At 47.5% G+C, this 27,064-nt stretch overlaps 3 protein-coding genes across 6 annotated transcripts in view; 2 read left to right on the top strand and 1 right to left on the bottom strand.

The window, feature by feature from the left end:
* The window catches only part of zgc:110410 (LFG_like domain-containing protein), a 345,300-nt gene that overhangs the window by 252,793 nt on the left and 65,443 nt on the right, over positions 1–27,064 (bottom strand). The window lies entirely within an intron of this gene.
* On the top strand, positions 339–7,758 carry LOC115187931 (eomesodermin). 2 transcript variants are annotated; one of them, XM_029747003.1, is made up of 7 exons: positions 339–907; positions 3,126–3,776; positions 4,052–4,206; positions 4,351–4,472; positions 5,066–5,221; positions 5,760–5,821; positions 6,512–7,758. In XM_029747003.1, exons 2-7 carry the CDS (start codon positions 3,253–3,255, stop codon positions 7,278–7,280), a joined length of 1,788 nt encoding a protein of 595 aa, XP_029602863.1. In that variant the 5' UTR covers positions 339–907; positions 3,126–3,252; the 3' UTR covers positions 7,281–7,758. The 2 variants fall into 2 exon arrangements, with proteins under 2 accessions (XP_029602863.1, XP_029602864.1); XM_029747004.1 differs by lacking the exon at positions 339–907 and having other exon boundaries at positions 2,423–3,776.
* The window catches only part of LOC115187928 (ankyrin repeat and IBR domain-containing protein 1), a 56,729-nt gene continuing 51,584 nt past the window's right edge, over positions 21,920–27,064 (top strand). Inside the window, exon 1 of one of the 2 annotated variants that reach the window (XM_029746998.1) lies at positions 21,920–22,141. The gene's annotated coding sequence lies outside the window, so the exon portion shown is untranslated. The remainder of the gene's footprint in view (positions 22,142–27,064) is intronic. The other variant, XM_029746996.1, reaches the window with a different exon arrangement.

Here is a 27,064-nt window from a genome sequence, read left to right as displayed (position 1 = left end):
TAATTTTTATTTCACTTTTGTTTATTATATATTTCACTTGCTTTGGCAATGTAAACATATGTTGCCAATAAAGTCCATTGAATTGAGAGAGAGAGAGTGAGAGAGAGCGAGAGAGGGAGAGAGAGAGTGAGAGAGGGAGAGAGAGTGAGAGAGAGAGAGAGAGACAGAGAGAAAGACATCAAGTACCAAGTAGTTGATTGGTGTGTGATAATGAATTTCAGTCTGATATGACGTGGATGGATGTCAGTCCCCAGTCATGTGCAGGTTTGTGCCTCTAAATACGCCTCATCAGATGACTAGGAGCATCCTGGCCGTTTCATTACCCCCTATTACTGATGTGTTTTCCCGTTCTGCTCCGACCTTCTACAATCTAACACAACTACAATTAATTAAGCCTGAAATGATACGACTATTCAGGGGGCCGCTAATGAGTATCACCGAGTGAAACAATCACTACAGCATAACGTGCGTTATTGCTGGCAGCGTGTTTCTCGTGTTGTAGGCCTATATTCTGTATATATTCTGCTTGCCCAGTCACTCTTGGGAATCGAAAGCTAAATTTATAAGAGGCTGCTATGTGCGCAACTTCGACACAAGAGAGCGCTCCTAAACGGGGGACGGTTGCAGCTGAACCGCAAGAAAGGATTGTAGAGCCAGTAGTCTACATATAAGCGCATACTTTTAACCATCTCCTTCAAAACAAGGAGAGGAGAGAAGATGCGTTGAAATACTTACAAATTAACGTTCTCTCTTATTTTCATTATTGTGATTGAAAACAAAATATATGTCGCGTATTTATTTATTTCCAAATTGCAGCCTATATTTGAATATTTTTTTATTTTGATGTATTAGCTATATTTATTAGCCTCGTTTTAAAACGAAGTAGGCCAAACAAGGACCAAGATTGGTAAGTTTGTTACATTGATTTGTATATAATATAAATAGACTAACCCTATTTAAACATATGTATCGGTATAGATTCATGCATTAACAATTCGTAGGCTATATGTTTTTTATTTTACCTTTATTTAACCAGGTAGGCAAGTTGAGAACAAGTTCTCATTTACAATGTTACAAGATAAGTTACAGAAATTATATTTTAAGAATTTCATTTAAAAATATATATTCTGTCAGTGAAATCAGTGCACTATATTTGACTGATCACTGCTGCTACAATTCAGTGGGAGCTTTGTGTCACCAATATGCTTGTATCTGTATAGCAGATCCTATAGCAGATCCTACAGCAGATCCTACAGCAGATCCTACAGCAGGCTGTCGGTTCGGCAATACATCACAGGCTTCTTCAAACGGAAAGATAATTGACCGTTTCCCCTCTGTTCACAAAGGGCAGTCCGGTGGGACAAAATAACGTGGACTCATCTCTCTGGGAAATTAATGCAAATTCATGACTCTGAATTTATTGTCAACCCCGGATGTGAAAATACATTAATTCAATTATCTTAAAATTGAAGGAAATATAGTAAATTATAGCCATAGTCTAAACAAACTGTTTGGAAAATAATTTCTAAAATGATCTAATAATTGTCTGAACAACCCGTTTAGGCTAGCCCTATAGCCTAATCATTTTGTAGACAAAAAAATAAAAATACAATTAACAAAATTAAATAGAAGAAAAAAACATTGAAAACATTACAGGCCTAGTTAATATATCAGGGAACATAACAAGTCAAACGTTTGTCGCCCAAACGTGATTCCGTGGCGCTACATGAGAAATACCGTGGAAAGCGTGAACACAAAAAATACTAGTAGCTGTTTCGATGAGGGTGACAACTTTCCATAGAGCGTTTTCACACCTTTATACAAACCCTCAGCTCTCGGCTTTTCTGAAAACAAATCTACAATTCGTCATGTGGTTTACAAGAAAACGAATAGTTAAGTGAAAGGTATAAATACCAAGCAATGCAATATTTTACCGTAGCTAATTCCTCTCTATAGGTCTAACAGACGAATTTTACTACAAATATCTTTGCTATCAATTGAATTGCTGCACCATAATTAAAAAGTTTTTATTTTCTAGTTAGCATCTTGCTGTTATAAATCAGTCTGCCAGAAAAGAGAGCTTAAACAAACATTTAGCTGTACCGCGGGGCCCGGGGCCCGGGGAGGCAGGTCCTATATGTCTTAGTGAAGTCTTCCTTAATGAGGTGATAAGTGTCGCTCATCGGCCGGTCCGTGACCTGATGGGCTGTAGAGAGATGGTTCGGTGAACGTTGTCTGCCGGGAATACACAAATAACTAGAGAGATGGGGGGTGGGGGGACACGGGAAACCTGGATGTACATTTTTATTTAGAATGTTACAAAAAACACAGACACAACATTTACTCCAAGAAGTTCAAATATATAACTAGAAAAAAGACTTTCGTGAACATTCGCACTTGACCCCCCCCCCCCCCCCCCCACCTTACTAACTCTGACCTAGCTACTTTATGAGGACAAATGCACGGACTACGACTGTGATATGTGGTTGTCCCACCTAGCTATCTGTAGATGAATACACTGACTGTAAATCACTCTGGATAAGACCGTCTGCTAAATGAATAAAATGTATTCAAATAATAATAATAATAATAATAATAAAAAGTCAAATATAGGCTAGCCATGGGAAGTAGGTTACTCCTATAGTAATTCAATGTACAGAGCAGAATAAGAATCCTTCCTCTCTGACAGGGTCCTTATCTGGGAGATATAGTGCAGCGCAAAGTTTCACTATCAGTCTTACTGCGCAATAATATGTTTTATGAACTACAACATTTTTTTTATCAGTTAATATCCCACCCCCCCAAAATGGTAAATCTATGTGGACTGAGCCATCTATCACGACCCATCCTAAAAGCCACACCCATGGCCTTCACAGCAGATTGGGAGTGTGAAACGGGATCCCGTAATCAGCCAGGTTATCACAGGAGAGCAGCTCGTCAGTCTCCACAGTGGGAACTCAGTGCACACGGCCAGACTGGCAGGAGGACTTCCCTGCCTCTTGATTTACAGCCTTTAGCCACTTAGCCCGTTTGAGAGTATAGGTCTATAGCCTATGCGATTCTAATTTGGATATTTTTGGATATACTTTTAAAAAATATATAATTGTACTTTTATTTCTCAAAAGGATGCAGAACTTTTCAGGAAGATCCCTGGTTCCGGTTCGTCTCCAATCCTTCTGACAGAAGCCCCGGACAAGAATAAAAAAGACCGTGGGACCGAATAACATTTAATCTTGCCTGACAAAAATTACCATGCTCGGAGAGGGAGAGAGCAACACCTTTCCTTCCCCCAAGGACGCCCCCCGCCCGGAGGAGAGGAGAAAGTCCCCGGTGGTGGGTGCAGATGACCCGGCTATGGCCGGCAGCGCTAGCCGATACACCGACGGACTCGGGCCGGACCGCTATTATATCTCACCCTCATCCAAACAAACTGGAGACATGGCGAGTCCATGTTCGTTATTCCCTTATTCCCAGTCCGGTACCGTTTACACGGCATCCGGCGGATCCAGATATTCGACATCTCTTCACTTCAGCTCGGTGTTGCCTCCCACGGGATTCTCCTCGGCGGTGTGCGCGGGGCGCAATCAGTTCGGCTCGGCCTACCAGTTAGGACAGGGTGGATGTCTCTACCCTCCATACAGCAGCGGGTCCGGGATCGGCTCGGTGCCCCTACCCTCAGGCACGGGGGTGAGGGCTCAGGTCTACCTCTGTAACCGGCCTCTCTGGCTCAGGTTCCATCGGCATCAGACTGAAATGATCATCACCAAGCAGGGCAGGTGAGTGCGATGTGGCCAACCGCTAAAGTATCCCGAATGCTTCGGTTCGGCGGGTGCCGAGTGAGCTTTCAAACTCCGTTTAAAATATAGGACACGGCTCCTGCATGCTGAAAACGATGCCATCATCAGTTCGATTGGATTTATATTTGATGTTGTGAAACTGTATTCTCTGAAACGCACCCACACATTCATTTGTTCTCAAATTCTCACCAGATCTGGCACATGTAAAAATACACACACACACACACACATTTGAATCCCTGTCTGTTTATCAGGCGGATGTTCCCGTTCCTGAGTTTCAACCTGATGGGTCTGAATCTCTCTGCTCATTACAACGTGTTTGTGGAGGTCATGCTCGCTGACCCGAACCACTGGAGGTTCCAAGGCGGGAAGTGGATCACCTGTGGAAAAGCGGACAATAATATGCAGGGTATGATCCTAGAAATTATAGACAGTATAAAGATTCTAAACTATTTCTAAATTGTTTTTTTTTATTACATTAACCACAGCAATTAATATAATTTTATTTCTTTATTATGAAACAATTTTTTTTATACCTATTTTCCTTGTTCAGGAAACAAAATGTACGTCCACCCTGAATCTCCCAACACGGGAGCTCACTGGATGAGACAGGAGATCTCCTTCGGCAAACTGAAGCTCACCAACAACAAGGGAGGCAGTAACAACAACGCACAGGTGATTTATATACCACCTGCATGGGGGATCATTTTAATAAGGAAAAAATAGATTCTAATAAGCCTGGGAATGTATTGATTTATGTACAAAATATTTTCATCATTTAAAAGTAAAAAAAAAATGTTTTATTCCTACTGTGGTTAATGTGTAACTTCTAGACTCACCCACAATGTTTTAAATGCAAAACAAAATAAACACCTATTTATTTTATTGTTATTATTATGAAGATCATCCATACATACATAGATATCTTGATTAGGTCAAATCCTGAAAACTTTCGCATAAAATTGCATTGATGTCAGTGGTATGTGTCAATATTTTTTATTTATTTTACCTTTAATTTAACCAGGCAAGTCAGCTAAGAACAAATCCTTATTTTCACTGACAGCCTAGGAACAGTGGGATAACTGCCTTGTTCAGGGGCAGAACGACAGATATTTACCTTGTCAGGTCTGGGATTGGATCTAGCAACCTTTCGGTTACTGGCTCTAACCACTAGGCTACCTACCTGCCCCACCACCTGCACCTGTATAGGATTTGGGCCACAAATACGTCTTCTCCATTGACTTTCTGTTCTGTTTTTCTGTGTACAGATGATAGTCCTTCAGTCTCTTCATAAGTATCAGCCGCGGCTGCACATTGTTGAGGTGACAGAGGGGCTGGAGGACATGAGCAGTGACCCAAAGACCCAGACCTTCACCTTCCCTGAGAACCAGTTTATAGCCGTCACTGCTTATCAGAACACCGATGTAAGAATGCATCTTTCACTCTCTCTCTCTCCCTCGTTCGCTCTCTCTGTCCTCTCCCTCTTTCTCTCTCTCTCGCTCGTTCTCTCTCTCTGTCCTCTCCCTCTGCTCTCTCTCTCTTTCATTCTCTCTCTCGCTCCCTCTCGTTCTCTCTCTGTCTGTCCTCTCCCTCTGCTCTCTCTCTCTTTCATTCTCTCTCTCGCTCCCTCTCGTTCTCTCTCTGTCTGTCCTCTCCCTCTGCTCTCTCTCTCTTTCATTCTCTCTCTCGCTCCCTCTCGTTCTCTCTCTGTCTGTCCTCTCCCTCTGCTCTCTCTCTCTTTCATTCTCTCTCTCGCTCCCTCTCATTCTCTCTCTGTCTGTCCTCTCCCTCTGCTCTCTCTCTCTCTTTCTCGTTCTCTCTCTCGTTCGCTCTCTCTGTCCTCTCCCTCTTCTCTCGTTCTCTCGTTCTCTCTCTCCCTTTCTCTCTCTCTCAATGTTTCTTAACCCTTTTATCTCATTATAAGACATTGAGTTTTTTAATTGCTTCTCTCTTTTTCCATAGATCACACAACTGAAAATTGACCACAACCCTTTTGCAAAAGGATTCAGGGATAACTATGATTCGTGAGTATCTTCAGTATTTATATTCACTTACAATGACTGTAACACAACAAAGGTTTTTGTGTGATGTCTTATCACTGTCACATTTCCTTATACACAGAGTGAACAAAACATTAAGAACACCTTCCTAATATTGTGTTGCAGCCCCTTTTCCCAGTCTCAATTAATCAGGACATGGACTCTACAAGGTGTCTAAAGCGTTCCACAGGGATGCTGGCCCATGTTGACTCCAATGCTTCCCCACAGTTGTGTCATGTTGGCTGGATGTCCTTTGAGTGGTGGACCGTTCTTGATACACACAGGAAACTGTTGAGTGTGGAAAAACCCAGCAGCGTTGCAGTTCTTGACACACTCAAACTGGTGTGCCTGGCACCTACTACCATACCGCATTCAAAGCCACTTGAGTCTTTTGTCTTGCCCCTTCACCCTCTGAATGGAACACATACACAATCCATGTCTCAATTGTCTCAAGGCTTAAACATCCTTCTTTAACCTGTCTGTCTCCTCCCCTTAACTTGTCTCCTCCCCTTCATCTACACTGATTAAAGTGGATTTAACAACTGACGTCAATAAGGGATCATAGCTTTCACTTGGACTCACCTGGTCAGTCTCTGTCATGGAAAGAGCAGGTGTTCCTAATGTTTTGTATACTCCTTGTACATTCTCCATCTCTCTTCTCCTGTGGTATTGTAGGATGTACACAGCTCCAGAGGGTGACCGACTGACCCCCTCCCCCACTGACTCCCACCGCTCCCACCAGATCGTCCCAGGTGCCCGCTACGCCATGCAACCTTTCTTCCAGGACCAGGTCATCAACAACCTGCCCCAGAACCGCTTCTACAGCGGTGAGAGGACAGTACCCCAGACCAACAGTCTCTTTTCTCCCCAGCCAGAGGACAGCGCCTCCCAGAGGTGGTTTATCTCCATGCAACAGGGAGGAGCTGGCCCCAACAAGCTGGATCTCAGTTCCTATGAAGGGGACTACTCTAGCAGCCTGCTCCCTTATGGTATTAAGTCCCTGCCTCTACAGAACTCCCACGGTCTCACCTACTACCCAGACTCTCCCTTCACCTCCATGGCAGCAGGATGGGGCTCTAGAGGATCTTATCAGAGAAAGGTGACCACAGGCTTGCCCTGGTCCCCTAGACCCAGCCCCACTGGGTTCCCAGAGGACCAGCTGTCTGTGCCTGACAAAGACAAGGCTCAGGGAGAAGAGATCAACAGCAGTAGTGTTGGTAACATAGCTTCGACGTGGACTGATACTCAGTCTTCCACGCTGAGCCTGGAGAAAGCTGACTCTGGGGCCATGGTGTGTAAAAGGAGACGTGCGTCTCTGAGTGGACCCGGCACAGAGAACTCCTCCGCTATAAAGTGTGAGGATCTGACTGCTACTAACACTTACAGCAAAGAGTCCTCTGTTTCTAAAAGCATGGCTTACTATTCCTTCTACACAAGCCCTTAATTAGCTTGTTTCTTGTCACCTTTAAAACAAAACAAAATCTTTGATGCCAGATTTCCCCCTTTTTGTATTTGTTGGAAGTTCCAAGTCTGTTGATATTCTGCCAAACCAGTGCTACCTATACCAACCATACTCACCAGGTGTTTAACAACATGTGACTTGGACTGTGTGATTTTTAACAATCTATGATGGACTGTGTGATTTTTCTTAAAGGGCCAGAGTACTCAATACACCCAGTGGGTTGTGTTCTAATGTGTATTGTCCTTCAATGTACCCAGTGATGTGTGTTTGTACAAAATATGCCTTCACATTGAAGTTTTGTTTACATATGTGACTAATTTATTGAAGGCTTGTGAATATGATATTTGTGCACTGTAAAATGTGAGGGATCTTGTATCAAATATACTGTACATTGCAATGTTAAGAAGTTTTTTGTTTTTTTTTGTAATAAAAAAAAGCTTCAAGCTTCGTTATCCAACTACTGCACAGCACAGAAAAAAAAGTATGATATGTATGAAATTGTATGAAATGTATGCATTCACTACTGTAAGTCGCTCTGGATAAGAGCGTCTGCTAAATGACTAAAATGTAAAAAAAAATGTAAAATGTACTGAAAGAATAGAAGTCTTTGGTCCATCAGAGAAGTGGATTAAGATAACAGCCTAAATCAGGACTATACCACCGACTCTATTTCTACAACACAATACGGTCTCCATCTGTACCATTTATATTCTATTTAACTAGGCAAATCATTTAAGAACACATTTCTTATTTACAATGATGGCCTTCCCAGGGAAAGGTGGGTTAACTGCCTTGTTCAGAGGGCTGAACGACAGATTTTTACCTTGTCAGCTCGGGGGATTCAATCCACCAACCGTTTCGGATACTGGCCCAACGCTCTAACCACTAGGCTACCTGCCGACCACTAGGCTACCTGCCGACCACTAAGGCTACCTGCCGACCAATAGGGCTACCTGCCGACCAATAGGCTACCTGCCGACCACTAGGCTACCTGCCATCAAGGTCCAGACATCTTGGCAGTTTGTTACTTCGGTTGCTACAGGCTCAGAAATACATATCCTCTCTTTTGGTCACAGATAGATATAAATATATATATGTTTTATTGTCACACACCGGATTGGTGCAGTGAAATGTGTTGTTTTACAGGGTCGGCCATAGTAGTATTATAGGTGCAGTGAAATGTGTTGTTTTACAGGGTCGGCCACAGTAGTACGACGCCCCTGGAGCATATTGGGGATGTTATAAAGAGGCAATATGCTGGATTTGACTCTGATCATCAGTCAGAGCAATGGTCACCAACCTTTTCAGAGTCAAGGTCACCTTCAGAGTCAAGGTCACCTTCGGAGTCAAAAAGCAAGCCGAGATCTATCACTCAGATGATTTTTTTTTTACCCCTGTTGAGTGGATTTCCCAGAAGCCTCAGACTGTCATGAAGGTAGCCCGGTACCAGTTAAAAACGTTAATGGGAGTAGTTTAGTGTCTAAAAAAGAGTTAAATATGTTTAAAAAGAAAGCCGTTTCCAGATCTTTCTTATATCTCTGAGATATCAGACAGACGCTTCAAAACAAACGTCCTTTAGATTTGTTTTTACTATTGTCACGAGCGTCTAGGACCAGTGGATGTATGAAATCAGGAGCAGGAGACAGAGGGCCGGAGCAACTGAGTTTTAATAGGCAATACCAGTCGCAATAGCCGTTGGGGCACAGGGCGAGTGGCGAAGTCCGCCAGGAGAAAACACTTTTCTCAAAAAAAAGGAAATCCAAGAAGCGCACAAAAAAAACAAACAGCGCGCGGGGCGCAGCCCGGCAATATAATGAATTCCTAAATCGGAGATAACACAACTGTCCTTCATGAACAAACGAACAATCCCGCACGAGAACCCCAACTGAAAATACACATTAAATAACCCCCCACTAATGAAAAACACAAAACAGGTGCGGGATCAACAGACAAAACCAACAGACACAGAAACAATGATCGGTGGCAGCTAATAGGCCGGCGACGACGACCGGCGAGCGCCGCCCGACCGAGGAGGGGCGCCACCTTCATTAGATACTGTGACAGTACCCCTCCCCTGACGCGCGGCTCCAGCCGCGCGCCGACGCCGGCCTCGGGGACGGCCCGGAGGGCGAGGCGCCGGCCGATCCGGACGGCGACGGTGGAATTCTTGTAGCATCGGTGGATCTAGAATGTCCGCCGCCGGAACCCAGCACCTCTCCTCCGGACCGTACCCCTCCCAGTCCACGAGGTACTGCAGGCCCCCTACCCGACGTCGGGAGTCCAGGATGGTTCGGACTGTGTACGCCGGGGCCCCCCCGATGTCCAGGGGGGGCGGGGGGACCTCCAGCACCTCACCGTCCTGTAGTGGACCAGCTACCACCGGCCTGAGGAGAGACACATGAAACGAGGGGTTAATGCGGTAATATGTAGGGAGTTGTAACCTGTAACACACCTCGTTTATCCTCCTCAGGACTTTGAACGGCCCCACAAACCGCGGACCCAACTTCCGGCAGGGCAGGCGGAGGGGCAGGTACCGCGTCGAGAGCCAGACTCTGTCCCCCGGATTATACACGGGGGCGTCACTGCGGTGGCGGTCAGCGCTCTCCTTGTGGCGTTCAACAGCTCTCCTTAGGCACTCCTGGACACCATTCCAGGTCGCCTGAGAGCGCTCCACCCATGCCTCCACCGCAGGAGCCTCCGTCTGGCTCTGTTGCCATGGCACCAGGACCGGCTGATATCCCAAGACCACCTGGAAGGGTGACAGGTTGGTAGAGGAGTGGCGCTGAGAGTTCTGGGCCATCTCGGCCCATGGCACGAACTGCGCCCACTCCCCTGGCCGGTCCTGGCAATATGACCGCAGAAACCTGCCCACCTCCTGGTTGAGGCGTTCTACCTGCCCATTACTCTCGGGGTGGAAACCCGAGGTCAGGCTGACCGAGACCCCCAGCCTCTCCATAAACGATCTCCACACCCTGGACGTAAACTGGGGACCCCGATCAGATACGATGTCCTCGGGCACCCCATAGTGCCGGAAGACATGGGTGAACAGGGTCTCCGCGGTCTGCAGGGCCGTAGGAAGACCGGGCAAAGGGAGCAGACGGCAGGACTTAGAGAACCTGTCCACAACGACCAGGATCGCCGTATTCCCCTGGGACGGCGGGAGATCCGTGAGGAAATCCACCGAGAGGTGAGACCAAGGTCGCTGCGGAACAGGGAGGGGCTGTAATTTCCCTCGAGGCAGGTGCCTAGGAGCCTTGCACTGAGCGCACACCGAACAGGAAGAGACATAACGCCGAACATCCTCAGTCAAGGTGGGCCACCAGTACCTTCCCTTCAGGCCCCGCACTGTCCGTTCCACCCCAGGATGACCCGAGGAGGGTAGAGTGTGGGACCATCGGATCAGTCGATCGCGAACACCAAGCGGAACGTATTTCAGACCCACGGGACACTGCGGTGGAGTGGGTTCTGACCGACCTGCCCGCTCGATGTCCGCATCCACCTCCCATACCACCGGCGCCACCAGACAGGAGGCGGGAAGTATGGGAGTAGGATCGATGGTCCGCTCCTCGGTGTCGTAGAGACGCGACAGTGCGTCAGCCTTCCGGTTCCGGGAACCTGGAATGTACGAGAGAGTGAAGTTAAACCTCGTAAAAAACATGGCCCACCTTGCCTGACGGGGATTAAGCCTCCTCGCTGCCCGGATATACTCCAGGTTACGGTGGTCGGTCCAGATGAGAAAAGGGTGACGTGCCCCCTCAAGCCAATGTCTCCACACCGTCAAAGCCCTGACCACAGCTAACAGCTCCCGGTCCCCCACATAATAGTTGCGCTCCGCCGGGCTCAGCTTCTTAGAAAAGAAGGCACATGGGCGGAGCTTCGGAGGAACGCCCGAGCGCTGCGATAGCACAGCTCCTACCCCAGCCTCGGACGCGTCCACCTCCACTATGAATGGCAAAGAGGGGTCCGGGTGCGCCAGGACAGGTGCGTTGGTAAACAGAGCCTTCAGACGAAGGAAGGCTCTGTCCGCCTCTGCTGACCATCGTAGCCGCACCGGCCCCCCCTTCAACAGTGAGGTAATGGGAGCCGCCACCTGACCAAAACCCCGGATAAACCTCCGATAATAATTAGCGAACCCCAAGAACCGCTGTACCTCCTTCACAGTGGCTGGGGTTGGCCAATTACGCACAGCCGTCACGCGGTCACACTCCACCTCCACCCCCGAGGTGGAAATGCGATATCCTAGAAATGAGACGGCTCTTTTGAAGAACTCACATTTCTCCGCCTTGACGTATAGGTTATGCTCCAGCAGCCGCCCAAGCACTTTACGCACCAGGGACACATGCTCGGCGCGTGTGGCGGAGCAAATCAGGATGTCATCGATGTACACCACCACACCCTGCCCGAGCATGTCCCGAAGGACCTCGTCCACAAAGGATTGGAAGACAGCGGGAGCGTTCTTTAACCCATACGGCATGACGAGGTACTCATAATGGCCCGATGTGGTACTAAATGCGGTTTTCCACTCGTCTCCATCTCGGATACGCACCAGGTTATATGCGCTCCTGAGATCTAATTTCGTGAAGAAGCGCGCCCCGTGAAATGACTCCACTGCCGTAGCAATGAGAGGTAGTGGGTAACTGAAACCCACTGTGATAGCATTTAGACCTCTATAGTCAATGCACGGGCGCAGACCTCCCTCCTTCTTCTTCACGAAAAAGAAGCTCGAGGAGACGGGGGATTTAGAGGGCCGAATGTATCCCTGTCTCAAGGACTCAGTGACGTATGTATCCATAGCCACTGTCTCCTCCTGAGACAGAGGATACACGTGACTCCTAGGAAGAACCGCGTCGGCCTGGAGGTTTATCGCACAATCCCCTCGTCGATGGGGTGGTAATAGAGTCGCCTTCGTCTTACTGAAGGCGATAGCCAAATCGGCATACTCTGAGGGAATGTGCACGGTGGAGACTTGGTCTGGACTCTCCACCGTAGTCGCACCGATGGAAACTCCTATGCACCTACCTGAGCACTCCCTCGACCACCCCGTCAGAGCCCTCTGTCTCCACGAAATCTGAGGGTTGTGCGTAGCCAGCCAGGGGATTCCCAGTACCACCGGAAACGCTGGGGAGTCAATGAGGAACAGGCTGATACGCTCCTCATGACCCCCCCACGTCTGCATCACCAGTGGCACTGTGACCTCCCCTACCTGGCCTGACCCTAGCGGTCGACTATCTAAGGCGTGCACGGGGAAGGGGTGGTCCAGCTGAACCAGGGGAATCCCTAACCTCTTAGCTAACCCAAGGTCCATAAAACTCCCAGCTGCACCTGAATCGACTAGTGCCTTATACTGGAAGTGAGGGGAAAAATCTGGAAAACAAACCGAGGTGTACATGTGGTCGACAGGGGGCTCTGGGTGTGGTTGGTGCGGACTCACCTGGGGTTTCGAAGTAGTGCTCTGCCTGCCCTCCGAACTCCCGGGGGGATCACTCCAGCACCGGTCCACAGTGTGTCCTCTGCGTCCACATCGGGTGCAGGAGAGACCCCCCCCTCCGGTCCTCCTCGACGCAGCCCCCCCTATCTCCATGGGCTGTGGAGCGGGGGAACTGGGAGGCGGAACGAACAGGCCCCGACTGGAACGTCCCCGGGAAGCCAGCAGGTTGTCCAGTCTAATGGACAAGTCCACCAGTTGGTCGAGGGTGGAGGCGTTGTCCCTACAGGCCAGCTCCCGGCGGACGTCCTCGCGAAGGCTACACCTATAGTGGTCTATCAAGGCCCGCTCGTTCCACCCCGATCCAGCGGCGAGAGTCCGGAATTCTAGGGCGAAATCCTGAGCGCTCCTCGTCTCCTGTCTCAAATGGAATAACCGCTCACCCGCCGCCCTGCCCTCCGGGGGATGATCGAAAACCGCCCGGAAGCGGCGGGTGAACTCTGGGTAGTCGCCCCGAGCCGAGTCTGGGCCATCCCAGACCGCATTGGCCCATTCTAGGGCTCGACCCGTGAGACAGGAGACGAGGACGCTCACCCTCTCTTCGTCGGAGGGGGGGGGGCGGACGGTCGCCAGGTAGAGTTCCAATTGGAGCAAGAACCCCTTGCACCCAGCGGCCGTCCCATCGAACTCCCGGGGAGGAGTAATCCGGATACCACCGACGCCCGCTTCAGGGGGTGTGTGTAGGGGCGCAGGGTGAGGGACCGGAGCTGGTCCAGCTGGGGAAGCACCTCTCTCCCAATTCTCCAACCTGGCCAACACCTGGTCCATGGCCGAGCCTAGGCGGTGGAGGAGGCTGGCGTGTTGAGACACCTGCTCAGCCATGGACGGCGCTTCTGCTCCTGCTGATTCCATTTTATAGGTGCGGGATTCTGTCACGAGCGTCTAGGACCAGTGGATGTATGAAATCAGGAGCAGGAGACAGAGGGCCGGAGCAACTGAGTTTTAATAGGCAATACCAGTCGCAATAGCCGTTGGGGCACAGGGCGAGTGGCGAAGTCCGCCAGGAGAAAACACTTTTCTCAAAAAAAAGGAAATCCAAGAAGCGCACAAAAAAAACAAACAGCGCGCGGGGCGCAGCCCGGCAATATAATGAATTCCTAAATCGGAGATAACACAACTGTCCTTCATGAACAAACGAACAATCCCGCACGAGAACCCCAACTGAAAATACACATTAAATAACCCCCCACTAATGAAAAACACAAAACAGGTGCGGGATCAACAGACAAAACCAACAGACACAGAAACAATGATCGGTGGCAGCTAATAGGCCGGCGACGACGACCGGCGAGCGCCGCCCGACCGAGGAGGGGCGCCACCTTCATTAGATACTGTGACAACTATCTGTGTTTCAATGTATGAATCTGTTATTCAATGTGTTTCTATGGGCTAACAGCAGTAAGGCCAATGTTTCATCAAATAATTTGTTAATATATATATATATATTTTATACCTAAAGGGATCCTACAATTCAAAATACAGCAGTAGCCCAGGTGAGAGCCCTCCTGGACATCAGCGTGGTGAGAAAGGCTTTATTGGAGTCCTCCTGGACATCAGCGTGATGAGAAAGGCTATATTGGAGTCCTCCTGGACATCAGCGTGGTGAGAAAGGCTATATTGGAGTCCTCCTGGACATCAGCGTGATGAGGTAGGCTATATTGGAGTCCTCCTGGACATCAGCGTGATGAGAAAGGCTATATTGGAGTCCTCCTGGACATCAGCGTGATGAGGTAGGCTATATTGGAGTCCTCCTGGACATCAGCGTGGTGAGAAAGGCTATATTGGAGTCCTCCTGGACATCAGCGTGATGAGGTAGGCTATATTGGAGTCCTCCTGGACATCAGCGTGGTGAGAAAGGCTATATTGGAGTCCTCCTGGACATCAGCGTGATGAGGTAGGCTATATTGGAGTCCTCCTGGACATCATCGCGGTGAGAAAGGCTATATTGGAGTCCTCCTGGACATCATCGCGGTGAGAAAGGCTATATTGGAGTCCTCCTGGACATCAGCGTGGTGAGAAAGGCTATATTGGAGTCCTCCTGGACATCAGCGTGATGAGAAAGGCTATATTGGAGTCCTCCTGGACATCAGCGTGATGAGGTAGGCTATATTGGAGTCCTCCTGGACATCAGCGTGATGAGGTAGGCTATATTGGAGTCCTCCTGGACATCAGCGCGGTGAGAAAGGCTATATTGGAGTCCTCCTGGACATCATCGCGGTGAGAAAGGCTATATTGGAGTCCTCCTGGACATCAGCGTGATGAGAAAGGCTATATTGGAGTCCTCCTGGACATCAGCGTGATGAGAAAGGCTATATTGGAGTCCTCCTGGACATCAGCGTGATGAGGTAGGCTATATTGGAGTCCTCCTGGACATCAGCGTGATGAGGTAGGCTATATTGGAGTCCTCCTGGACATCAGCGTGATGAGGTAGGCTATATTGGAGTCCTCCTGGACATCAGCGTGATGAGAAAGGCTATATTGGAGTCCTCCTGGACATCAGCGTGATGAGAAAGGCTATATTGGAGTCCTCCTGGACATCAGCGTGATGAGAAAGGCTATATTGGAGTCCTCCTGGACATCAGCGTGGTGAGAAAGGCTATATTGGAGTCCTCCTGGACATCAGCGTGATGAGAAAGGCTATATTGGAGTCCTCCTGGACATCAGCGTGATGAGAAAGGCTATATTGGAGTCCTCCTGGACATCAGCGTGATGAGAAAGGCTATATTGGAGTCCTCCTGGACATCAGCGTGGTGAGAAAGGCTATATTGGAGTCCTCCTGGACATCAGCGTGATGAGAAAGGCTATATTGGAGTCCTCCTGGACATCAGCGTGATGAGAAAGGCTATATTGGAGTCCTCCTGGACATCAGCGTGATGAGGTAGGCTATATTGGAGTCCTCCTGGACATCAGCGTGATGAGAAAGGCTATATTGGAGTCCTCCTGGACATCAGCGTGATGAGGTAGGCTATATTGGAGTCCTCCTGGACATCAGCGTGGTGAGAAAGGCTATATTGGAGTCCTCCTGGACATCATCGCGGTGAGAAAGGCTATATTGGAGTCCTCCTGGACATCAGCGTGATGAGGTAGGCTATATTGGAGTCCTCCTGGACATCAGCGTGATGAGAAAGGCTATATTGGAGTCCTCCTGGACATCAGCGTGATGAGGTAGGCTATATTGGAGTCCTCCTGGACATCAGCGTGATGAGGTAGGCTATATTGGAGTCCTCCTGGACATCAGCGTGATGAGAAAGGCTATATTGGAGTCCTCCTGGACATCATCGTGATGAGGTAGGCTATATTGGAGTCCTCCTGGACATCAGCGTGATGAGAAAGGCTATATTGGAGTCCTCCTGGACATCATCGTGATGAGGTAGGCTATATTGGAGTCCTCCTGGACATCAGCGTGATGAGGTAGGCTATATTGGAGTCCTCCTGGACATCATCGTGATGAGGTAGGCTATATTGGAGTCCTCCTGGACATCAGCGTGATGAGAAAGGCTATATTGGAGTCCTCCTGGACATCATCGTGATGAGGTAGGCTATATTGGAGTCCTCCTGGACATCAGCGTGATGAGGTAGGCTATATTGGAGCAATCCGAGGGGAAGGAGGAGTGCTGAAGCTCGATAATGAAGGCACGCTGAGCTAGGCCAGTATCAAACTTTGCTGTTCTCTTTGACAGTCTCTCTCTGGTCATGGTTTTAAAGGTTATTAAATCTCACCTAGACTAGTATCAAACTTTTCTCTGGGGTCGTGGAAGTTGTAGGCACGGTGATTTGAGCTATTTGATTGGCCAGCGCGGTAGGGTATTTTATTTAGCTCTCCTGGGTAACCAGGATGTTTATCCGATCAGACAAATGAAATGGTTGAAAATGGGATTTTCCTACCAGGCGCGCAGGGCTTCTGAATCAGTACACCTCCCACCAACAAACCAAGACAAATAGAAAAACAAAACAGGCTTTATCGTTGGCTTTTCCATAGAAATGTTTGGTGATCGACTAGTAATGCCTTGAAGATCGACCAGTCGATCACGATCCACTGGTTAGTGACCACTGAGTCGGAGAGTTTGTCAAATCACAAAATAGTATCCTGTATCTGGTAAAGCAAGGCAATCGCTGAAAGAGACTTTCAATAACTTATTTTCTGAAATAAATCAGCGTCAGGGAATACTTTATAATCGCTGGATTTCGAACCATGATCAGAATGAAAGGTCGAGGTCTATCCTATGTAAATGGAAAGCTCTGAGCCTAACAACACACAGTCACATCCCTCCATTGAGAACAATGAGGGGATTTGAATGAATCTGTTCCGGGCGCGGGTGAAAGTTAATTGCATTGGTTTTGGAACCGGACTGCTTCCAGGGCTTGAACCAGGTTCCCCGCTCTGGCCCACGGTGAACTCTGCTCAAAGTGATGTAAAGGAGAGAACATTATTTTTTTTAAATGGTTACATGGAGAATATCAGACCTCTCTGAAATGAAAATGGATGACCCTTTCTTCAGCAAAATATATTTTACCCAATCCCTCCCTGAATGCTTGGTGGGTGGAAAAAACAAGTGACCCTCCCCTACACCCAAAATAACAATTAAAACAAAGTGGATAGTAGAGAGCGTCTACCATTTAACCTCAAGTCTTGGACAGACCAGAGCCGTAGATACGCAGTTTTAGAAACCGTTCTTCATCCTGTAAGCATTACATGGCAACAAAGGAATTTTGACAGAGCAAACAGGGCTGCGGGCCAGAAGGTTCTGGGTTCGCAGACCACTATGGACAAGAGTAGGGGGCGGAAAGAATCTGCTTAAATATTTAAAAGCAGTGCATGAATCTATCATCGTATTTGTGGGTCCAAGAATTCATAAACATTTCAGGAAATTCTAGGTCATTTAATAACACATTAGCGGAATCGTACAGGCTAAGAACGGACAGAGATAAACCTATGTGTTCATCTGATCATATTTCACCAAGGCCAAATCACTGTGTCTTGTTTGCAACAAAACTGTCCCCATATGCAAATAATTAAATTTAAGACTTCATTATTAATAATCTGAGCATGGTACTTTCAAAAGTTAGTCCTACCTTTCCACCCCAGACAGAGTAGGTCTACCATTCCACCCCAGACAGAGTAGGTCTACCTTTCCACCCCAGACAGAGTAGGTCTACCATTCCACCCCAGACAGAGTAGGCCTACCATTCCACCCCAGACAGAGTAGGCCTACCTTTCCACCCCAGACAGAGTAGGTCTACCTTTCCACCCCAGACAGAGTAGGTCTACCATTCCACCCCAGACAGAGTAGGCCTACCTTTCCACCCCAGACAGAGTAGGCCTACCATTCCACCCCAGACAGAGTAGGCCTACCTTTCCACCCCAGACAGAGTAGGTCTACCTTTCCACCCAGACAGAGTAGGTCTACCATTCCACCCCAGACAGAGTAGGCCTACCTTTCCACCCCAGACAGAGTAGACCTACCATTCCACCCCAGACAGAGTAGGCCTACCTTTCCACCCCAGAAAGAGTAGGCCTACCTTTCCACCCCAGACAGAGTAGGCCTACCTTTCCACCCCAGACAGAGTAGGTCTACCTTTCCACCCCAGACAGAGTAGGTCTACCATTCCACCCCAGACAGAGTAGGCCTACCATTCCACCCCAGACAGAGTAGGCCTACCTTTCCACCCCAGACAGAGTAGACCTACCATTCCACCCCAGACAGAGTAGACCTACCTTTCCACCCCAGACAGAGTAGGGCCTGCCTTTCCACCCCAGACAGAGTAGGTCTACCTTTCCACCCCAGACAGAGTAGGTCTACCTTTCCACCCCAGGAAGAGTAGGTCTACCATTCCACCCCAGACAGAGTAGGCCTACCATTCCACCACAGACAGAGTAGGGCTACCATTCCACCCCAGACAGAGTAGGCCTACCATTCCACCACAGACAGAGTAGGCCTACCATTCCACCACAGACAGAGTAGGCCTACCATTCCACCACAGACAGAGTAGGACTACTGACCAAAAAAATGTAAGCTTTAACTGGCTACTCTTCTTCCGTGGCTTAACCCAACGACAGAACTTCACCCAACGACAGAACTTAACCCAACGACAGAGACAGAACTTAACCCAACGACAGAACTTAACCCAACGACAGAGACAGAACTTAACCCAACGACAGAGACAGAACTTAACCCAACGACAGAACTTAACCCAACGACAGAGACAGAACTTCACCCAACGACAGAACTTAACCCAACGACAGAACTTAACCCAACGACAGAGACAGAACTTAACCCAACAAGAGAAGGTAACAAGTGTTTCCACTAAAAGCTGTCTGGGTTTAAACATCTTCTATTGTACAGGAAGTGAATAGCTTCATCAGTTGATAGTGACCGAATTAGATTACTTCCTAGGTCTGTTTTTTGTCTCCCCGGCTATAGAAGGTTGTAGCTCAGCCTCCGAACGTCAAAGAAATTAAACAGTGATATTCCCATAATGCATCGGAGTCACATCTTTCCCAGGGTACTTTGCCGCTTGTTTCTAGCAGAAAGCGTCGCTGGACCAAAGCACTGTTATTGATCACTTTCTATAATTGGATCTGTATTTAAGCTAACAATGGGTAGGCCTGTGCTTTTTGCCATTTTCTTTGCCTATGGCATAGCCTCTCATAACCCCTCATATTTGAGTCTTGGTTTTAACTTAACAGCCCCTCACTGACATGTAGGTAGGCCGTTTAAAGAGTGTGTGGTGGGTGGAGGAACTGACAAATCTCTGGCTCTATGGTAGCAGCTTATAGTCTGATTGTCCTGCAGCTGCTGCTTCAAGATTCAGCACCTTAATGTAAGGTACTTGGCTTATTGTGAGGTCAATGACTCTGATAAATACATCATGGGGCAAGAAACATCATTGGTTTTTTTTAATAAACATCAATTATAGTAGTAGCCAGATATCAAAGTTGACTTCCAGTCTTCCTTCTCATCTTCGTGCTCTCCTTGTCAAACTGAACAGAACAGCCTATAGGCTAGTCCACGTGGAAGATAGGGAATTTATTTTGGACTAGGCCTTAATCACAATAATTAAAAATGGGAAGAAACCTTTGATTCTCCTCCTGAACTGCCATCATAGGCAGCACACAGCACAGCCATTGGTTAGGCAGCACACAGCACAGCCATTGGTTAGGCAGCACACAGCACAGCCATTGGTTAGGCAGCACACAGCACAGCCATTGGTTAAGCAGCACACAGCACAGCCATTGGTTAGGCAGCACACAGCACAGCCATTGGTTAAGCAGCACACAGCACAGCCATTGGTTAAGCAGCACACAGCACAGCCATTGGTTAAGCAGCACACAGCACAGCCATTGGTTAGGCAGCACACAGCACAGCCATTGGTTAGGCAGCACACAGCACAGCCATTGGTTAGGCAGCACACAGCACAGCCATTGGTTAAGCAGCACACAGCACAGCCATTGGTTAGGCAGCACACAGCACAGCCATTGGTTAGGCAGCACACAGCACAGCCATTGGTTAAGCAGCACACAAACACGTTTTGGATCAGCAACAGCAGAGCGGGCGTGGCTCAGTGTTGGAATATCCATTTCAGTGTTTAATGCAGCCTAGTTAAGCAATAAGGCACGAGGGGGTGTGGCGTATGGCCAATATACCACGGCTAAGGGCTGTTCTTATGCACGACGCATTGCGGAGTGTTTTTACACAGCCCTTAGCTGTGCTATATTGACCATATACCACAAAGCCCTTAGGTGCCTTATTGCTACTATAAACTGGTTGCCAATATAATTAGAGCAGTAAAAATAAATGTTTTGTCATACACGTGGTATACGGTCTGATATACCACAGCTGTCAGCCAATCAGCATTCAGGGCTGGAACCACTCAGTTTCTAATTTTATTTATACCATACTAGCAGCTATCTTAGAAGTATAACTTTGCTCTGTGCTTCTCCCAGCATGCACTTCGTACCTTTTAGCCTATATAGGCTATGGATCATTTGATTGAGATCACACTAAATAGCCTATAGGTGAACTTGATATTGTGCACTCAGCAGAGAATCATAGATGAGGTGTGGCATCGGGCACACGTGGATATATAGCCTAATAAGCAACTATTTTTAAAACACTGAGAAATATTTACATTTAATCAATTACAAATTGCATGACCCTCCACAGGGCTAGATTTGAAGAAAAAAAATCAAAATTCCTCCCATTGACTGAAATTGAAAAAGCAAGACCCTCCCCCATTTTCCTCCATTCTGTATATTTCGACCCATCCCTAATTACCCACTGGACAAAAACTAGTTTAATAAACATTGTTTCTACATCATTTAAATAAATAAAATATATGTAATGATGTTGAATCAATGTGGAAAACTGATTTGATTTGCAAAACAAATCATCCATGTAAAGGCATGGTGACATTTTTTTGTTCATTTCATGTTGAATTCATGTTAGTTGACAACTTAACCAAATGTAAATCAAAACTAGATGTTGAACTGATGTCTGTGCCCTGTATTTAAGCATGTGGAGTAATGAGGACTCTGTGAATGAGTATTCTGTTTTCACATGAAAAAAGGATTGCTTTTGATAAAAAACACTTTATCTGCCTTGCCAATAAAAACTCGTTTGAAAATTCAAACCTGTATTTTATTGAACAAAGATATTGTTGCCTATGTTTCTGGAAGATGCACCCTGCTGCCTTCTTGACAACATGACAGAGTGGCGCAGAGGGAGCTCCTCCCGCACAGTTAAACGAGTTCACGTCACGGGCCATATACCAGATTCCTGCGGCTCAGCATAATCGAATCCCCCCATTGATTTATAAATACAGACACATCATTGCTTGAGAAAGCCAGGACCAAGAGAAGAATGACCATTGAATTGATGGACTCTGCCGCCCTCGAGTGGGAGAAAGTTACAAATGCTAGTTGTACAAGAGAAAACCACCTATGTGGAATATTCACTCTCTGGAAGGGTGGAAGCGTTTACCGGTTAATTTAAAGTAAACACACAGGATATGAGCAATTGTTTACATAAAACTATTTTTGAAAGATTCTTCGAAAAAAAAATGAATCATTATTTGACTTCAAACTTCCTGGAACGTAAACATCCTGCAATTTATAGCGCAGCCCTGATTCCTGATAACACTGGACTGGCAGTCTGCTGATTTGAGCGTCAGTGGCTAATAAAACCAGAGGGAGGGCAGAGTGCACACAGACAGCTACACACTAACAGCTAGAGGAACAGCTAGAAGAACAACAAAAGCTTTTGAGTTACACATTCAATATGGAATATCAGCATTGCCTGACAGAATAATAGACACTGGCAGCAGGACAACATTCTGGGGAACCGTACGAACCTCTTTTGTAAGTCTAGTTAGCTAGCTAGGTAATCAATGTTTTTTATTATATCTTGCTAGTTAACAGACACAGAAAAGCCAGAAGTGTAGAACATTTTTAGTAATAAAAAAAAAACCATGACATTTGCTAGTTAGTCACTGTCAACTACTGCGAGTTGTTAGCTAACGTTGGCTAGTTAGTTAGCTTTCTCCAGGTAGCTAGCTAGGTCAAAACAGCTAGCTAACTTTAGCTAGTTGGCTAGCTAACGATAATTTAGCTAGCTAATCTGCCTAAACACCGATATGTGTTCGCTAACTAGTTTACAAACACGAACAATTAGTAAGTCATTAACTAGCAAGTACCATTTGTACGTTTTTTAAAATGTTGGCTTTCGTTGAAACAACTAAAAGTTGGATGATGATGATGCTAACTAGGTAGATACAACAATGCTAGTTACAAAACATGCCAGCCACTTGATATCCCGTAATGGCCTAAAATTCATCTTTACAGTCAAGTCTGGCTCTGGGCATTGCTACTTTATCTGTTGTTGTTGCATATCTTGGTTGCTACGGATTAGCAAGCAGTCAGGCGATGAACATGCAAACATGATCACCTTTGAAAAGGCAGTGCCAATGTGGACAGTGTTTTGGATGACAGTTTTTAGATAATAAATGGCTAGCTAGCTATCATGTTTGCCAAGTTAGTTGTTCGTTCTTATCAAAGATTGAACACTCGTATCAACAAGTTATCAAGTGACCCAGTGTTTCCAAGAAACGTGTTATTTCTAACTTCGGCCTTGGTACAGAATGTGCATAGTGGGCAGTATCATCAACATTTTATTGGGGGGGGACTAATTCGGGGTCTCAAATTACTGTTGAGAGAGAGAATAATAGAATACACAAGGTGTAATTTCGAAAATGTGTTAAGCCCATGTCAGCATTGAAATGTTTTATTGGTAGTCCAGCTAATTTATCTAAGATTGTGGTAATGGTCGAATTACCGACAGGGGTGGTTCCATTGATCATCAGATATTATATTAAAAACGGCAAACATTTGCCTCCACCCTATGAAAAAAAAATTGTAGAATTGCAGGAAATTAGCTACAACTTTTTTTTGGCTTGTGGGGATATGCAGACCCATAAGCCACTGCAGCCCCTCATGAAAGAGTTCTGTTTTTGTGTGTCTCCAACCTCCATCAAAGTTGCCCATCCCTGAGCTAGATGATGAGAAATGTCTAGCTAACACTAGACTGACACAATGTCATGAAACCAGGCCAGATCCAACATAGAGTTCCAGACCATTTGACAGTTCTAATAGCTAGGTTACCTGCCACCCGGTATTCATGAATGTTCAATCAGATTTATCATGTTACATAACTGGAAGTCACTCAACTGGACATCTCATGCAGCATCAGGAAAACTAGGGGAACTTCTAAGAATTGTAACTTGTGTTAAGAGACAAACAATGATTACATCTCACCTGCCCAGACCTGCGTGCTCACACCTCCATTCATACTGCCTGCATTATTGTTTGCCACTTGGCCTTAAATTGTATGAATTTGTTTTTTCTCGGTTGCCCAGGCTATTTCAATAATTAGATTTGTTCTGTTGTTTCGATGATGATGATGATGATGGTGGATTGATTGACTTCCACATTGTTAGTAAAAGTGATTTTTTTTTTTTTCAAGATGAGAAGAGAATCGTCTAGCCCATTGGATATCTCAGTAGATCTTTTCACATCCAATATTTTCCAGAAGTGATCTGATTGGTCAAAAGAACAATTAGTGGAGAAAAAAAAGATCAGAATTTGTCTGTAAACGAAGCCTAAGAAGTGACTGTTCAACGTTGGTTTGACCAATCGGAATCTATGTTTCCACATGGACTGGGATGTGATCACGCGGACTGGGATGGGTTCCAGGTTGCCTCGGAGAATAATCATCAATGACGTGTACCCGTGTGGTCCCATGTGGCTCAGTTGGTAGAGCATGGTGTTTGCAACGCCAGGGTTGTGGGTTCGATTCCCACGGGGGACCAGTACGGGGGAAAAAATGAATGAAATGTATGCATTCACTACTGTAAGTCGCTCTGGATAAGAGTGTCTGCTAAATGACTAAAATGTGAAATGTGTACACTGACTCAGTGACTTGAGTTCATCAGGAAGTGCATAGAGCAGTGGTCGCCAACCGGTCGATTCAGATCGACTGGCCAATCTTCTTCAAGGCATTCCTAGTCGATCATCAAACATTTCTGTAGAAATGTCTGTTTTTCAATTCGTCTTGCGCTGTTTGCGGTAGGTGGACTTGATTCCGGATCCCAGGGTGCCTGGTAGGCAGTGTTCCCATTTTTAACCATTTAATCACACAATTAAACCATCAAAACAGCCCCAACAGGTCCCACAAAAAAACCATCAAAACAGCCCCAACAGGTCCCACAATAAAACCATCAAAACAGCCCCAACAGGTCCCACAATAAAACCATCAAAACAGCCCCAACAGGCCCCACAATAAAACCATCAAAACAGCCCCAACAGGTCCCACAATAAAACCATCAAAAACAGCCCCAACAGGTCCCACAATAAAACCATCAAAACAGCCCCAACAGGTCCCACAATAGAACCATCAAAAACAATCACAAGACAATCACATTGAATATGTGGAGGCTGAGCCAAGTAAACAAACATTGTGTAACGTGCCTAGGAAGAGTTATACAATAACTTGGTTTGTCACATAAATTCCCAAACGTTAGCTAGTAGCATGTTTTGTAATTTGTACTGTTGAGTGGAGCTGAGGTTTTAATACAGTCTGTGCCTTTGTAAGACGTGACAATGTAGTCCTAGTCTACACTGTGTACATGTCTTTGTAATCTATTACAGTACACATTTGGTACTGTCTCCCACACTGTGTCTGGGTCCTGTCTCCCACACTGTGTCTGGGTCCTGTCTCCCACACTGTGTCTGGGTCCTGTCTCCCACACTGTGTCTGGGTCCTGTCTCCCACACTGTGTCTGGGTCCTGTCTCCTACACTGTGTCTGGGTCCTGTCTCCTACACTGTGTCTGGGTCCTGTCTCCCACACTGTCTGGGTACTGTCTCCTACACTGTGTCTGGGTCCTGTCTCCCACACTGTGTCTGGGTCCTGTCTCCCACACTGTGTCTGGGTCCTGTCTCCCACACTGAGTCTGGGTCCTGTCTCCCACACTGTGTCTGGGTCCTGTCTCCCACACTGTGTCTGGGTCCTGTCTCCCACACTGTGTCTGGGTCCTGTCTCCCACACTGTGTCTGGGTCCTGTCTCCCACACTGTGTCTGGGTCCTGTCTCCTACACTCTGTCTGGGTCCTGTCTCCTACACTCTGTCTGGGTCCTGTCTCCTACACTGTGTCTGGGTCCTGTCTCCCACACTGTGTCTGGGTACTGTCTCCCACACTGTGTCTGGGTACTGTCTCCCACACTGTGTCTGGGTCCTGTCTCCCACACTGTGTCTGGGTCCTGTCTCCCACACTGTGTCTGGGTCCTGTCTCCCACACTGTGTCTGGGTCCTGTCTCCCACATTGTGTCTGGGTCCTGTCTCCCACACTGTGTCTGGGTCCTGTCTCCCACACTGTGTCTGGGTCCTGTCTCCCACACTGTGTCTGGGTCCTGTCTCCCACACTGTGTCTGGGTCCTGTCTCCCACACTCTGTCTGGGTCCTGTCTCCCACACTGTGTCTGGGTCCTGTCTCCTACACTTTGTCTGGGTCCTGTCTCCCACACTGTGTCTGGGTACTGTCTCCTACACTGTGTCTGGGTCCTGTCTCCTACACTGTGTCTGGGTCCTGTCTCCCACACTGTGTCTGAGTACTGTCTCCCACACTCTGTCTGGGTCCTGTCTCCTACACTGTGTCTGGGTACTGTCTCCCGCACTGTGTCTGGGTACTGTCTCCCGCACTCTGTCTGGGTCCTGTCTCCCGCACTGTGTCTGGGTACTGTCTCCCGCACTGTGTCTGGGTACTGTCTCCCGCACTGTGTCTGGGTCCTGTCTCCCGCACTGTGTCTGGGTCCTGTCTCCCGCACTGTGTCTGGGTCCTGTCTCCCGCACTGTGTCTGGGTCCTGTCTCCCACACTGTGTCTGGGTCCTGTCTCCTACAGCCTGTCTGGGTACTGTCTCCCACACTGTGTCTGGGTACTGTCTCCCACACTGTGTCTGGGTACTGTCTCCCACACTGTGTCTGGGTCCTGTCTCCCACACTGTGTCTGGGTCCTGTCTCCCACACTGTGTCTGGGTCCTGTCTCCCACACTGTGTCTGGGTCCTGTCTCCCACACTGTGTCTGGGTCCTGTCTCCCACACTGTGTCTGGGTCCTGTCTCCCACACTGTGTCTGGGTCCTGTCTCCCACACTGTGTCTGGGTCCTGTCTCCCACACTGTGTCTGGGTCCCGTCTCCCACACTGTGTCTGGGTCCTGTCTCCTACAGCCTGTCTGGGTCCTGTCTCCTACACTCTGTCTGGGTACTGTCTCCTACACTCTGTCTGGGTACTGTCTCCCACACTCTGTCTGAGTACTGTCTCCTACACTGTGTCTGGGTCCTGTCTCCCACACTCTGTCTGGGTACTGTCTCCTACACTGTGTCTGGGTCCTGTCTCCTACACTGTGTCTGGGTACTGTCTCCTACACTCTGTCTGAGTACTGTAGAGATGTCCCTATTGTGAGCAGGACAGGATGGTAGTAGGGGCCTGTCCGTGCCCACTGCCCTGTGCCTGTGTGCCCACAACGACATAACAACATATGGCATCGGTGGAATCCAAGTCCACAATGGGTCTTATGGTTAGTCCCAAATGGCACCCTATTCCAGGGTTGATGTCAAAAGTAGTGCACTACATAGGGAATAGGATTCAATTTGGGCCTGGGCCCTGGTCTCAGGGTGAGGACAGTTGGCTGAGGGAAGCAGGAAGCCCCTGGTGATACTAGAGGAAGTCTTG

The sequence above is a fragment of the Salmo trutta genome, unplaced genomic scaffold, assembly GCF_901001165.1.
Source record: "Salmo trutta unplaced genomic scaffold, fSalTru1.1, whole genome shotgun sequence".
In the NCBI taxonomy this organism is placed as follows: domain Eukaryota; kingdom Metazoa; phylum Chordata; class Actinopteri; order Salmoniformes; family Salmonidae; genus Salmo; species Salmo trutta.
The sequence above is the reverse complement of the archived record's forward strand: the minus strand, read 5'-3'. Positions and strand labels throughout refer to the sequence as shown.

Excerpts from the sequence above, each read along its gene's own strand:
- LOC115187931 (XM_029747003.1), top strand. The coding sequence starts at position 3,253 with ATGCTCGGAGAGGGAGAGAGCAACACCTTTCCTTCCCCCAAGGACGCC. Across the intron at positions 4,207-4,350 it reads AGCGGACAATAATATGCAGG|GAAACAAAATGTACGTCCAC; the intron begins GTATGATCCTAG and ends TTCCTTGTTCAG. Across the intron at positions 5,222-5,759 it reads CTGCTTATCAGAACACCGAT|ATCACACAACTGAAAATTGA; the intron begins GTAAGAATGCAT and ends CTTTTTCCATAG.